Genomic DNA, 12,666 nt, shown 5'->3' with positions numbered 1-12,666 from the left:
TGTTAATTTTACTTATCAATTCGGTTTAATATTTAACTTAATTTTAATTTAGTATAACTCCGTCTGTACATTATTTATCTATTTTATTACGAATTTTCAAAAAATTAAGTATAAGTTTAATTGAATCTAACTATTATTGAATTATTAGATGCTTAATAATTTACTCCCATCAAATCACTTAATTTATAGAAATAAATATCATCAAAACTCGATATGTCAGTTCAATTAACTTATAACAACTTAGGCGATTCAGGTTTAAAAGTTTCACCATTAATTGTTGGATGTATGGGTTTTGGTTCAAGTCAATGGGCAGGATGGGTAAAAGATGATGAAGAAGAGTGTCTCAGAATCTTAAAAAAATGTTACGATAATGAATTAAGAACATTTGATACTGCAGATGTTTATTCAAATGGTAAATCCGAAATCTTATTAGGTAAATTTTTAAAAAAATATAACATACCCAGGGAGAAAATTGTCATCATGACCAAGTGCTTTTTCGCAGTTGATGAGTACGACCCAAGTTTCAATTCTTTAAAAGCTAATAGTGTTTCACCAGCTGATTTATACAACTCAAAAGGATTATCAAGGAAACATATATTGGAAGCTGCTCAAAATTCAGTTAGAAGATTAGGTACTTATATTGATGTTTTACAAATTCATAGATTAGATCCAACTACCCCAAAGAAAGAAATTATGAAGGCTTTAAACGATGTTGTTGAACAAGGTTTAACTAGATACATTGGTGCTTCATCAATGAAAGCAACTGAATTTGCTCAATTACAATTTATTGCGGAACAAAACGGATGGTTCAAATTTATTAGTATGCAAAATTACTACAACTTGTTGTATAGAGAAGAAGAAAGAGAAATGATTCCATTCTGTCAAGAAAATGATTTAGGTAAAGTTTCAATAATTCCTTGGTCTCCAATTGCCAGAGGTGTACTAGCAAGACCATTTGATGTAAAATCAGAAAACAAAAGAACAGAAGAAGACAAGACTTTTAAGATGTTGGGATTGGATTCATTAACTGATGCAGATAAGGAAATTTTGAAAAGAGTTGAAGAGCTTGCTAAAAAACATAATGTTAGTATGGCTGTTGTTGCTACTAGTTGGGTTTTAAGACAGAAAGGTTGTAACCCGATTGTTGGTATAAGTTCCGAAGAACGTGCTGATGATATTATCAAGGCTATTACCTTTAACTTAAGTGATGAAGAAGCCAAGTATTTGGAAGAACCATATATTCCTAAAAAATCCTTTTTTTAAGTGCTCCAGTTTGTAGCTAGTGTTTTTAGTACTCGGTAAAATTACTATAGTTAATAGAGCAGATGTTTAAATATAGAACTATAAAATCTACATAATTGACCAAACTCTGAATGTAGTCCAACTCTATCTGCAAAGTATAGAATTACAGTATTAAATTTGTTCTGTGACACAAAATCAATTTATAATTATTAGGTAAAGATTTTAAGATTTTTTAGATCGATTTAAAATTTAGATTTCTCTATGAGAATTCTACAAATGAAGTATTTTTTGATTAAATTAGATGTTTCAAAAATTGATTAAGCGAGATGTTGTCGAAATTAATAGTGAGAAATTTTGAGAGAAAGGGTGTAATAAGTTTCAATAATAGCAATTTCCAAAGTTCGGGTTTTCGTTGAACGTTTTCGAGCTGTTTTTTGTTAAATAGATTAAAAGCAATTAAAAATTCATTCTTAAAATTCAAGAAAGCGAATTTTTTTGTGGTTAAGATCAATGATTTTTCAATGATACTTTCGGGCGAGGTATTGAATGGCACAATTATAGATATTTCTGCAACAAAACATTGTCCATATGTATCTAATGTTAATTTATCAATTCGGTAAGTTTTCAATTCAAGTATAACTCCGAATTGATTCATTAGCCACTTCAATACGAATTTTTCAATTAAAAAAGTATAAATATGCTTGAATGCTACAGCAATTGAGCTTTTTGTTATTTTGATTAATACAATCAGTATAGATTCACTATAGATCAATCGACTTATTGCAGATAATAACAAAAATCAATAATAATTACAAAAAGAATGTCAGTTCAATTAACTTATAACAACTTAGGAGACTCAGGATTAAAAGTTTCACCATTAATTGTTGGGTGTATGGGTTTTGGTTCAAGTCAATGGGCAGATTGGGTCAATGAAGATGAAGAAGAATGTATGAAAATTTTGAAAAAATGTTATGACAACGAATTAAGAACATTTGATACTGCAGACGTTTATTCGAATGGTAAATCTGAAATTATTTTAGGTAAATTTTTAAAAAAGTATAATATTCCAAGAGATAAAGTTGTTATTTTAAGTAAATGTTTTTTCCCAGTTAATGAAAATGATCCAGGTTTTATGCCAATGAAACCAAATGATTATTCACCAGCTGACTTATACAATTCGAAAGGATTATCAAGAAAACATATAATAGAAGCTGCTCAAAATTCAGTTAAAAGATTAGGTACTTATGTTGATGTCTTACAAATCCATAGATTAGATTCAACTACCCCAAAGAAAGAAATCATGAAAGCTTTGAATGATGTTGTTGAACAAGGTTTAACTAGATACATTGGAGCTTCATCAATGAAAGCAACTGAATTTGCTCAATTACAATTTATTGCAGAACAGAACGGATGGTTCAAATTTATTAGTATGCAAAATTACTACAACTTGTTATATAGAGAAGAAGAAAGAGAAATGATTCCATTTTGTCAAACCAATGACTTTGGAAAAGTTGCAATAATTCCTTGGTCACCATTAGCTACTGGTGTTTTAGCTAGACCAGCAAATGTTAAATCAGAAAGTAAAAGAGGTGATGATGATGGAGGAATTTTGAAAATGCTAGGATTAGATAATTTAAAAGATAATGAAAAGGAAATTTTGAATAGAGTTGAAGAATTAGCTAAAAAACATGATGTTAGTATGGCAGTTATTGCAATTGCTTGGGCTTTGAAAAAAGGTTGTAATCCAATTGTTGGTGTAAGCTCAGTTAAACGTGTTGATGATAATGTTAGAGCTGCTAATTTGAAATTAACCGATGAAGAAGCTAAATATTTAGAAGAACCATATCAACCAAAAAGAGAATTAGCCTGGGTGTAAGTGTCTTTAACTGATCTTAACGTCAAAAGTCTAGAATAATGAAGTAAATAGTTATTATATAGAAGATTATTTTAGAGAAATACATTGAATTAGCTTAAACTCAATCTCAGACTGATATACAGACTAGATATATCAATTTTAAGGCATACTTAGTAAGTACTAGAGTTTATGTTTTGTTATATAACACAAAAGTAAGAACCAAGTTTCATTTTATTCTTTTTCTCGTAATTCTGTTATTATTATTTACTATTTGGAATTTTCGATTTCTTAAATATTTTTTTGACAACACATCGAAACGATAATGTCCAAGGAGACGTCATCAAAACCTAATAAAAGAGGTTTTAGACAAAGAAGACGTGGTAAATCTCAACAACAACCACATCAACCAAGAACTTTCAATAAAATTAATCAACAAAATTCATCATCAATTGAAGTCACGAGTCCATCGACAGGTGAATCAACTCCTGATATAATTGAACAAGAATTTCAAAATGATTTAGATTATTTATTAACAAATGAAGAAAAAGATTCACAACATTCACATTTTGAAAATGAAACTGTTTTTATACCTACAGGGAAGTTTTCAGAAATTCAGATTGGTGTAAAAGAAGATGATAACACAGAACCTAAGAATATAAGTCGTAGAACTAGAGGCAAAAGAGATAAAAATTTCACAGTGGCCGATATTGTTGAGGATTTAGGTGATCTTGATTTTTCATCGGATGGAGAAGAATTTGTTGAGATTGACACTGTTATTGTAGAAGGAGAAATTGTCGTGGAAGCAAAAGATCACGAGAGTAAGAAAAAAAGAAGCCGTAACAGAAACAGGAATAGAAATAGAACAGATCTTGATGAATTTCTAGGAAGACCAAGACCAGAAAAGGAAACCATTTCTAAAGGCGTTTCATCTAATGAAGCCAAATCAGATGCAATACCATCACAAAATTCAGCAAGTGAAGAATCAACTAAACCAAGAAGATCAAGAAATAAAAATAGAAACAGAAGTACTCGATCTAGGAATAGAGAATTAGACTCAACTACAGCAGGTCCAAACCATAGAACAGAAGAGAAACCAGAAACTGAAATACCACAAGAAAATGAAAAATCACAAGAAACTGAAGCTGAACAAATTGCTAGAGCTGAAAGAGCAAAACTTATCAAAAAACTAGGAAAGCAAGAATGGTCTAAAGCAAGAATTTCTAAGGCTAAAGAAGTTGCTAATTTAGAAACCAATCAAGCAGAATTACTAGGAGAAAATAAACCTAGAGAACATGAATCGAATGATCAGTCAACAAAGAAAACGAGAAGATCACGTCAAAGATTACCAAAATCAGATGATGCTGCAAATACACCCCGTCAAGGACTTCCGAAAGAGGCCAACGAATTTTTCAATAGTGATGGTAAAAATAGCGAAAAACCAAATTCAAACGTGTCATCTACTACAACTCCTTCACCGATAGCTGAAAAAAATAGTAAGTATAAACCTCATCAAACATCTGAAAATCAAAATACTAACTTTGTTATGGAGAAGATAGGCCAAAAAGACCAAGAAGAAGAAGATCTTCAAAAGCAGAAGAAGAAACAAGCCAACCTGGATCATCATCAGGTAAAACTGGAAGACCAAGAAGACCAAGAAGACCAAGACCAAATTCAGAAAAACCAACGACTACCAACCCCACCACAAACATCTCATAAATCCCCTACTGATTCATCAACCACTCAACGATTCGGAATAACTTTAAAATCAACATCAAATTCAAATAAATTAGATCATTTACCCAAAATTCAACCTATAAAAACAATAATTGGAGTATCTCATTCACAAATTTTGAAATCTGATTTAAATGATGTTAAAATTAAAACTATAATGAATTCATTATCTACTTCGAAATATATAAATAATGTTAAAAATTTTGTTATAAAATATCAAAACGATCCAATATTCACTACGTATAACAATCAATTTATCTTGTTATGTATCAATATATCACTTTATGAATCTAATGGAATTAACAAAACTATGGAAGTTTTTCCATCAATTGTTGACCTTTTGAGTAATTATCAAGAATTGAATTTAGAAACTACAAAAACAACCATTACAAAATCAGAAAGATTACTACATCAAAATAATTTAGATTATTTAGTATTGGGATTTTTTGGACATATTTTGATTTGGGCTTATGTTTTGCAAATAAATAATGGTCAAAATGAAACGTTTATAAATCAGCTAGACTTGCAAGATTATATAAACTTATCAACTATCAAACTAAAAATTGGTGGAAATCATTTATGGGATAAATTAAATAAAACCAACTTAATGAACTCTAAAAGATGGAAACACCTTATAAAATTTAGAAATAATTTCCCATTTGAAGAAGATCAATTTTTAATAGTATTACGATTTTTAAAAATTAATAACATTCCTTAGAATATACCAAATACATATATTATATGAATCTATACTTTTTCAATCTTGTTGAACTTTTGCATAATTCGGAGGTCTTAATCTTCTATTTAAGTATTGAACTAACCAAACTGGGAATAAACTGACTAACATAATTAATAAAGTTTGCCAAATGTATGCTACTGATGTAATGTATTCAAAATTAAAGTAATCACCCAAAAACGGTATTGATCCAATATAACATAAGAATGTTAGAACTATAGTTGCAATCATAATCTTGTTCCATTTATTTATCGATAAAGCAACCATAAATAATTCATTGTAAACTAAACATGAAAATGATAAACTTACCATTGACTTAAATTTTGATTCTTGTAAACCTTGCAAAAATTGGGATATGATTTGTATAACACAACCTTGATATAAGCTGATAAATACCCACATGAAAAAAGTCTTGTATGATAAAGATTTACCTAATGTTAATTCTTTATATAATTCAGGATATACTTTTGTCAAATGTTCATCAATATCACAATCTAATGTTAAGGAGAATACGGGTGCCATTGTGTATAATGTAGAATAACCAACCATTAACCAACCTTGATATAATGCTATTGGTTCAAATTTTGAACTAATAGAGTAAACCGTTTGTGCAACTGAAATTAATAAACCACGATGAATAATAAATTGACCTAATTTCGCTGATCTTTTGTAAGAATTTCTCCCGTGCCACAATAGTAATTTAGTTAAATAACAAAATTGATCAACACTAAAATCTGCAGCTAATGAAGCTTGTTTACCTTCTTTCCCGACTATACCAACACCTACATCGGCTGATTGAATCATACTAACATCGTTACCACCATCTCCAATACAACAGACTCTTTTACCAGTAATTTCTTTAATTTTAACTGCAACATCAGCTTTTTGTTGAGGTGAACAACGACACGCAATAACAGCTGGTAATTTCATAGCAATTTCAAAAAATTCTTGACTATAATATTTCATGTAAGTTCCTAAAGATTCACCATCAATTAATAAACAAGAATTTGTATTAGTTCTTAGATATTCCATTTGATCCATTGCTGAATCTGGGTCAACCGACTTTGTGATTTGATGCACATATTGACCTCTTGAAATTAATCTTGCACTAATGGAAACACATTTCGCGGTTTCGACTTTATCACCAGTCAACATCCAGATTTTTATCCCTGCATTTCGTAACAATTCAATTGATGATTTAACATCATGTTGTAATTTATCTTCAACACCAGTTAATCCCAATAATTCTAAATCTTGTTCAAGATAATAATTTATGACATTTTGCATTGTATAATCTCTATCTTGCATTGATAATGAAGCTTCTTTATAATTTTCAACGAAATTTTGATATGAGTTTTCTGATAACGATTTCTTACCTATAACTAAAGTTCTTAAACCTTCTCTTGCCATATTACCAGTTTCCTCATCTAACCAATCATTTGAATTTACTATGGCAGACATTACCGTATCTGCTCCCTTTTCTAAAAACCAAATTTGTTTATCTTTGAATTTACTCTTGAGTAGTATACCCATTCTCTTAGTTTCTGAACTGAATGGAAAATTATAAAGTATTTCAAAATCTAATATTTTACCAGTATGTAAATGCATCAATGATATTGAATGTCTATCTCTTTTGTAAAGTTTTAATCCAACAGTTTCACAAAATTTGACTATAGCTATTTCATCTGGTGATGCAGCTTGATAAGTTACTTCCCCAGAGTTATCAAAATCTTCATCGTCATAGACTGGTGTAACATTATGACAAAGTGCTAAAGTCAATACCAAATCACACACTTTTGCACTTAAATCTTTCTTTTTCAGTGTAAACTGTGGAGAATTTATATAACCTAGGAGATTATTAACATAATCACTGACAATATCTAAGGTATCACCTGCATAACTTACTGCACCTAAGTGTAATTTTTTTAATTCCATTTCATTTCTTGTTAAAGTACCAGTTTTATCACTTAATAAATATTCAACTCTACCTAAATCTTCAGGAATCGTTGAAGTTCTAACAATAGTTCCAGGTATGGCTTCATCATTTTGAATTTGTGATGCATAAACGGATTTTGCTAAATCTAAATTTACTCTTAATGAGACTGGAATAATTGTGGAAAATAAAATTAAAAATCTCATTATGTCAAGATACCAAATTTTACCTAATGGGAAACCATGAGCTAGTACTAATACAACTGAAAGTGCTAATACAACCGCACACAAAATTTTCGATAAACTGTTTATTTCAATTTCAAGTAAACCAGTTTTAACTCCACTTTTTGTAGTATTCATCAGTTGCCTTGTTTCAACACCTGTATATATTACCATACCAATTGCTCCACCGGAAGCTAATACGGTATTTGCCCATAGTGTTTGATCAACAGTTAATGGATATGTTTCTGCATTAGATGGTGAGGTAGTTCCATTTGAAGTTGGGGGATTATAAACTAATTGTCCGTTAAAAGAATGAATTGATTTTGTTGGATTTCCAACAATTATCGTTACGGAATTTATTAATTGATTTGTGCTAGTCAAATTTTGAGTTACACTTGGAGCCACTCTCAATTTCCAATCAGTTTCACCATCTAATTGATCAGTTTTGATAAATACTTCACCAGTCTTTTCTGTTGATTGTAATAGTACTAAATCTGCGGGTATTCTTACATCTTTATGTAATCTTACTAAATCTCCAACTCTTAAATCTTTTGATGATACTAGTTTTGGTTCGGGTATTAACGTTGTTGAAGAAATTCTATTCAACACTTCATATTTTTCGGAGTTCTGTTCTGAATCTCTTCTTCTTCTACTTATATCATCACCCGCTTCTTTTAACATCGTCACTGTTAAAACAAACGCTAAAGGTACAATATATGAGGATAGATAACCAATTCTTAATTGTGGAACAATCTGTGATAATGCAACAATTAAAAAATACAAATTGAAAAAAAACTTAAACTGCTCATATAAAATTAATGGTATGAATGTTATCGGATTATATTTCGCATTTGATATTGAATTTGTTGGATAAATATTATTGGCTCTTTGATTTGTAGTTTTTGCTGATATATACCTTTCATTACTTAAATTATTTATTCTAAAATCTGATGCTCCGGATTCTTTTAATCTATCTTGATTTAATTCTCTTTTGGCAATATTAAACTGTAGTATAAATTTCTTGTATAAATTTTTGAATTTTGATGATACGGAATTATTTGGATATTGGTCTAATGAAGTATTTGATGAGTTTATTGAGAATCTGTTATTATCACTACCTAATAATAAGGAATCATTTTCTTCTTGATTTGAATGTAGCGTTCTTAAAGGAATTGCTGAATTATTACTATTATTACTTATTGAATTAAATGAATTATTTCTACTTCTTGAAAATAACAGATCATTTGATAGCAGATTTTGATTATTAATGAATAATTTATTGGTTGCATTATTTAATGCTTTGTCTAATGAATTATCTAAATCTTCAAATAAATTATCATCATAATTATTATTAGGAGAATATCGCTTTGATGATGACGACATCCGAGTATGATATATATGGACTAATCAATTGTTGATTTGATGTAATTATTTGACTGTATAAAGTCGATTCACAATGGTAATCTTGGATTATGTTGACTTAATGTGTTATGATAATGTGTTAAGAAAATAGAACTTTTAAAAAAATAATTAAGTTGTACAAAATCAAATTTTATTTAATAATGCACAAAATATTAATTAATATTATTAATTATTATTATTATTATTTCTTGAGACAAATGTTACTAACATTCAATGAATATTCCAATATGATTGTTTAGTAACTTATTTGATTACATGTACTTGTATAACATTTTTGGTCAAAGCATTTATGACTAGTGGGAATTTACATAAAATAAAAGTTTAAGAATTACTATACTATGGGCTCCTCGGAATGAAATCATGGTAAATGAAAGTTGAAGCTATGAACCTCTTGATTTACAAGAAATTACATTGAAGAATAAAATTTACATTGAAGAATAAATAATAGAGGTCTCCTAAGACGGATTTACATAATCAAGTCAATATATTAGTATAAAATATGTTAATTTCGTATTTTAAGGTGTATCAGAAAATCACAAAATCATTTGGTAGTTGGAACGGCTGCAAAATTAGTGTATTATTCAATTAGTAAAGTGGTATATTGATAGATTGTTTTCCCACTCATGAAATACATTATCGTATCATGTCATTTCATACATGGAGAGTGAGAGGTAATGTAATTTCATTCACTGATATGTAGACTAATAAATCTTAATTAAAATCTTTGTTCTATCTTTTGCAGTAAAAAAATCGTCAATTAATTATTTTTTTCTTTGGCTCCGTTCAAAATGATGTTTTCTCGACTTTATGTCCACCAACTTCTGAAAGATCTATTTCATTATATTGTCGCCTATTGATAGTATACTAAACTAAAATTATCTCCCCGAGTTTGCTTATTGCGTGATTGATACAAAGATATGTTTAAATTATTTTCACATGCAGAGTTGATTACATTGAATATGTTTCTTCTCCTCATAACTACTATTACTTTGGTATTTTTTGGTTGCGGCCATATTTAGTAGAAAGTACCTTTTTCGTTCGATTAACGATAGTTAAGCTGCTGAGAGACCGAGCAGTGTAGTGGAAATCTATACGCGAAACTCTCGTGCTGCAATCTTTTTCTGAATCTTCGATCAAGTAGCAAAATCTGAAGCAAGTTCTGTTATATAAGATTTGAGTTACCCTGTTCGACTAATGGGTTATAATATTAAAACGGCTATTAGAATGTTTATACATAATAATTAATTTACATTTACGAGAAATTAAAAATATTAAAAAGAAATAGAGAAGAAAAAAAAGATAACAAATTTGAAATAGGATTGATTAAACCCTTATCAAATATACAACCACGTTTTATAACAATATTTAATAAATATTTAATAGCACCATTGCAATTAAATAAATCTTGTAGTCAATATCCATTATTTATAAATCAGATGCTGCAGCAAGATGATGATTCACAAGAATTATTAGCTGTATCTGCTTCATCAGGTTCAAATCATAGTAAGGATAATTTATCAAATTTAAATAACAACCTAGAGAATGGAGATAATATTGTAAAATTATCTGAATTGCAAGAGCAAAAAACTAATACAATATTAGGTAAATTGACAGAATTTATAAAAATTAATTTTTTGGGTTATAAAAACGAATTTGAAAATTATATATTAAAAAATGAACCAAATGATTGTTCATTAATTGCAAAATATTATAAGACTATAGATATAGATTTAAAAAATCAACCAAAATTATCAATAGATTCAATTACATTAAGTAGTATACATATACCCCATCCATTAGTAAGCTTCACAAGAAATGAAGCAAATCAATCAACCGATGAAAATATTACAAAAGAATTACAAGAAAGTCCAATAATTGTATTTATTCATGGTCTTGGTGGACAAATGTCACAATTCGAACCATTGATGGGATTATTATCACAATGTTCTGAAATTATATCGTTAGATTTACCAGGGTTTGGGAATTCAAAAATTGATTTTTCAAGTGATCGAAAATTTATATCAAGTATCACTGTAGACGATCAATTGAAAATTTCATCAAGTATTAAACGAATGAACTGGGATGACTTTAAAACTGAAAACATTGTAAATATAGTTTATGAATTCATATTACAACAAATACCAGAAAACAAAACTATCGTGCTAATTGGTCATTCAATGGGGACTCACATATCAATAAAATTAGCTAAAAAACTACCTCATCAAAAAGTAGAAGGTTTAATATTATTATCACCACCAGAAATATTAGATGATACAGAACTAACAACTGAAATTACACAATCTAGTAGATCATTAACTAAATCATTGGCATTTTTGAAATTTTTCACATATTTCCCTTTTTTATTTAATTATTTTAGAACTTGGGACAGATTACCTGGTTTGAAAAGTCATAGTGTGACGAGACAATTATCTAAAACAAATAATAGATTTTATAACAGTTTAAGACAATTTAGATGGAATTTAGATGTTAATTCAAAAATATCGTTGAGGTATGTCAACGGTTTTCAAAAGGCTACAACTTCAGAATTAATTAGAGGTATCAAAAAATTTAACGATAATCCTCTAGATAAACATGTATATGAAAAAACATTATTCATATGTGGATCAAATGATCAATTAACCGGAGTATCTGCAATTTATAAAGGTGATGAATTTTTAACTAAAACATTCAATAAAAAAGTATCATCAGTAATAGAAGTAAAAGATGTTGGACATTCATTATTATTAGTCAAACCAGAATTTATAAGTGGGATGATACTAAATCATATCGAACTGAGATTTCCAGAAAGATTACATTTATCACCAGCTTGGGTATTAAAAGTGAAAGCCTTGATTTCAGGAGATAAATGGGGGATGAAAAATGAATTGAAATGGCTGAATTTGAAACCAATATCGTCCAATATAACAAGACACAATGGTACTGATATTGCTCCATTATTAGGTATGAAAACTTTAAGAGAAGAAGATTCTGTTCACTCTCCAACTATTGTTGAATCATTATTTTACGAGACAAATGCTCACAATAAGGATATTAAAGGTAATCTCATAGCTATAATTGATATTTCAGCTGATATACCACCCTATAGCCCCAAATCATTCAAGACAATAAAGTATTATAAATGTGCAACAGTCTCAAAAGTAGTACCAGATCAAAGTGCAATAAGAAGATTCATACAATTAATAGATGATATACTAAACAGTAATACAATAGAAAACCCATTAATAGGCGTACATTGTCATTATGGATTTAATAGAACTGGATTTTTAATATGTTGTTATTTAATTGAAGTATTGGGTTGGTCAGTTGAAGAAGCCGTTGAAGGATTTAAAATTGCAAAGCCACCTGGTATAAAACATCCTCATTTTATAGATGCATTATATGTTAGATATGATAAATAGAGATTTAATACAACAATAAAAGAGATTAATAAATAATTATTTGGTTTTGAATTGAGACAAGCTAAATACTATGTGTAATACTATAATCTTTCTTAATTCAATCATTT

At 28.9% G+C, this 12,666-nt stretch overlaps 5 protein-coding genes across 5 annotated transcripts; 4 read left to right on the top strand and 1 right to left on the bottom strand. All coding sequences in view use genetic code 12, as the record gives it.

Moving 5' to 3' along the window:
* Positions 1-213: 213 nt before the first annotated feature.
* LPG20 (aldo-keto reductase superfamily protein) lies at positions 214-1,263 on the top strand (the record flags this gene model as incomplete). The annotated part of the gene is made up of 1 exon (XM_051763454.1): positions 214-1,263. One exon carries the CDS (start codon positions 214-216, stop codon positions 1,261-1,263), a length of 1,050 nt encoding a protein of 349 aa, XP_051620292.1.
* A 799-nt stretch (positions 1,264-2,062) lies between these two features.
* Positions 2,063-3,118, top strand: KGF54_002921 (aldo/keto reductase; the record flags this gene model as incomplete). Its single annotated transcript, XM_051763453.1, has 1 exon — positions 2,063-3,118. The coding sequence occupies one exon, from the start codon at positions 2,063-2,065 to the stop codon at positions 3,116-3,118; it is 1,056 nt and encodes a 351-aa protein (XP_051620291.1).
* Positions 3,119-3,419: 301 nt separating this feature from the next.
* KGF54_002920 (uncharacterized protein) lies at positions 3,420-5,546 on the top strand (the record flags this gene model as incomplete). The annotated part of the gene is made up of 1 exon (XM_051763452.1): positions 3,420-5,546. One exon carries the CDS (start codon positions 3,420-3,422, stop codon positions 5,544-5,546), a length of 2,127 nt encoding a protein of 708 aa, XP_051620290.1.
* A 39-nt stretch (positions 5,547-5,585) lies between these two features.
* KGF54_002919 (putative aminophospholipid-translocating P4-type ATPase) lies at positions 5,586-9,101 on the bottom strand (the record flags this gene model as incomplete). The annotated part of the gene is made up of 1 exon (XM_051763450.1): positions 5,586-9,101. The coding sequence occupies one exon, from the start codon at positions 9,099-9,101 to the stop codon at positions 5,586-5,588; it is 3,516 nt and encodes a 1,171-aa protein (XP_051620289.1).
* Positions 9,102-10,576: 1,475 nt separating this feature from the next.
* Positions 10,577-12,559, top strand: KGF54_002918 (triacylglycerol lipase; the record flags this gene model as incomplete). Its single annotated transcript, XM_051763449.1, has 1 exon — positions 10,577-12,559. The coding sequence occupies one exon, from the start codon at positions 10,577-10,579 to the stop codon at positions 12,557-12,559; it is 1,983 nt and encodes a 660-aa protein (XP_051620288.1).
* Between the last annotated feature and the right edge of the window lie 107 nt (positions 12,560-12,666).

The sequence above is a fragment of the Candida jiufengensis genome (genome assembly GCF_024610255.1).
Source record: "Candida jiufengensis strain CBS 10846 chromosome Unknown scaffold3, whole genome shotgun sequence".
Lineage (NCBI taxonomy): Eukaryota > Fungi > Ascomycota > Pichiomycetes > Serinales > Debaryomycetaceae > Lodderomyces > Lodderomyces jiufengensis.
Note: the sequence above shows the minus strand (reverse complement) of the source record. Positions and strands in the feature narration are given on the sequence as shown.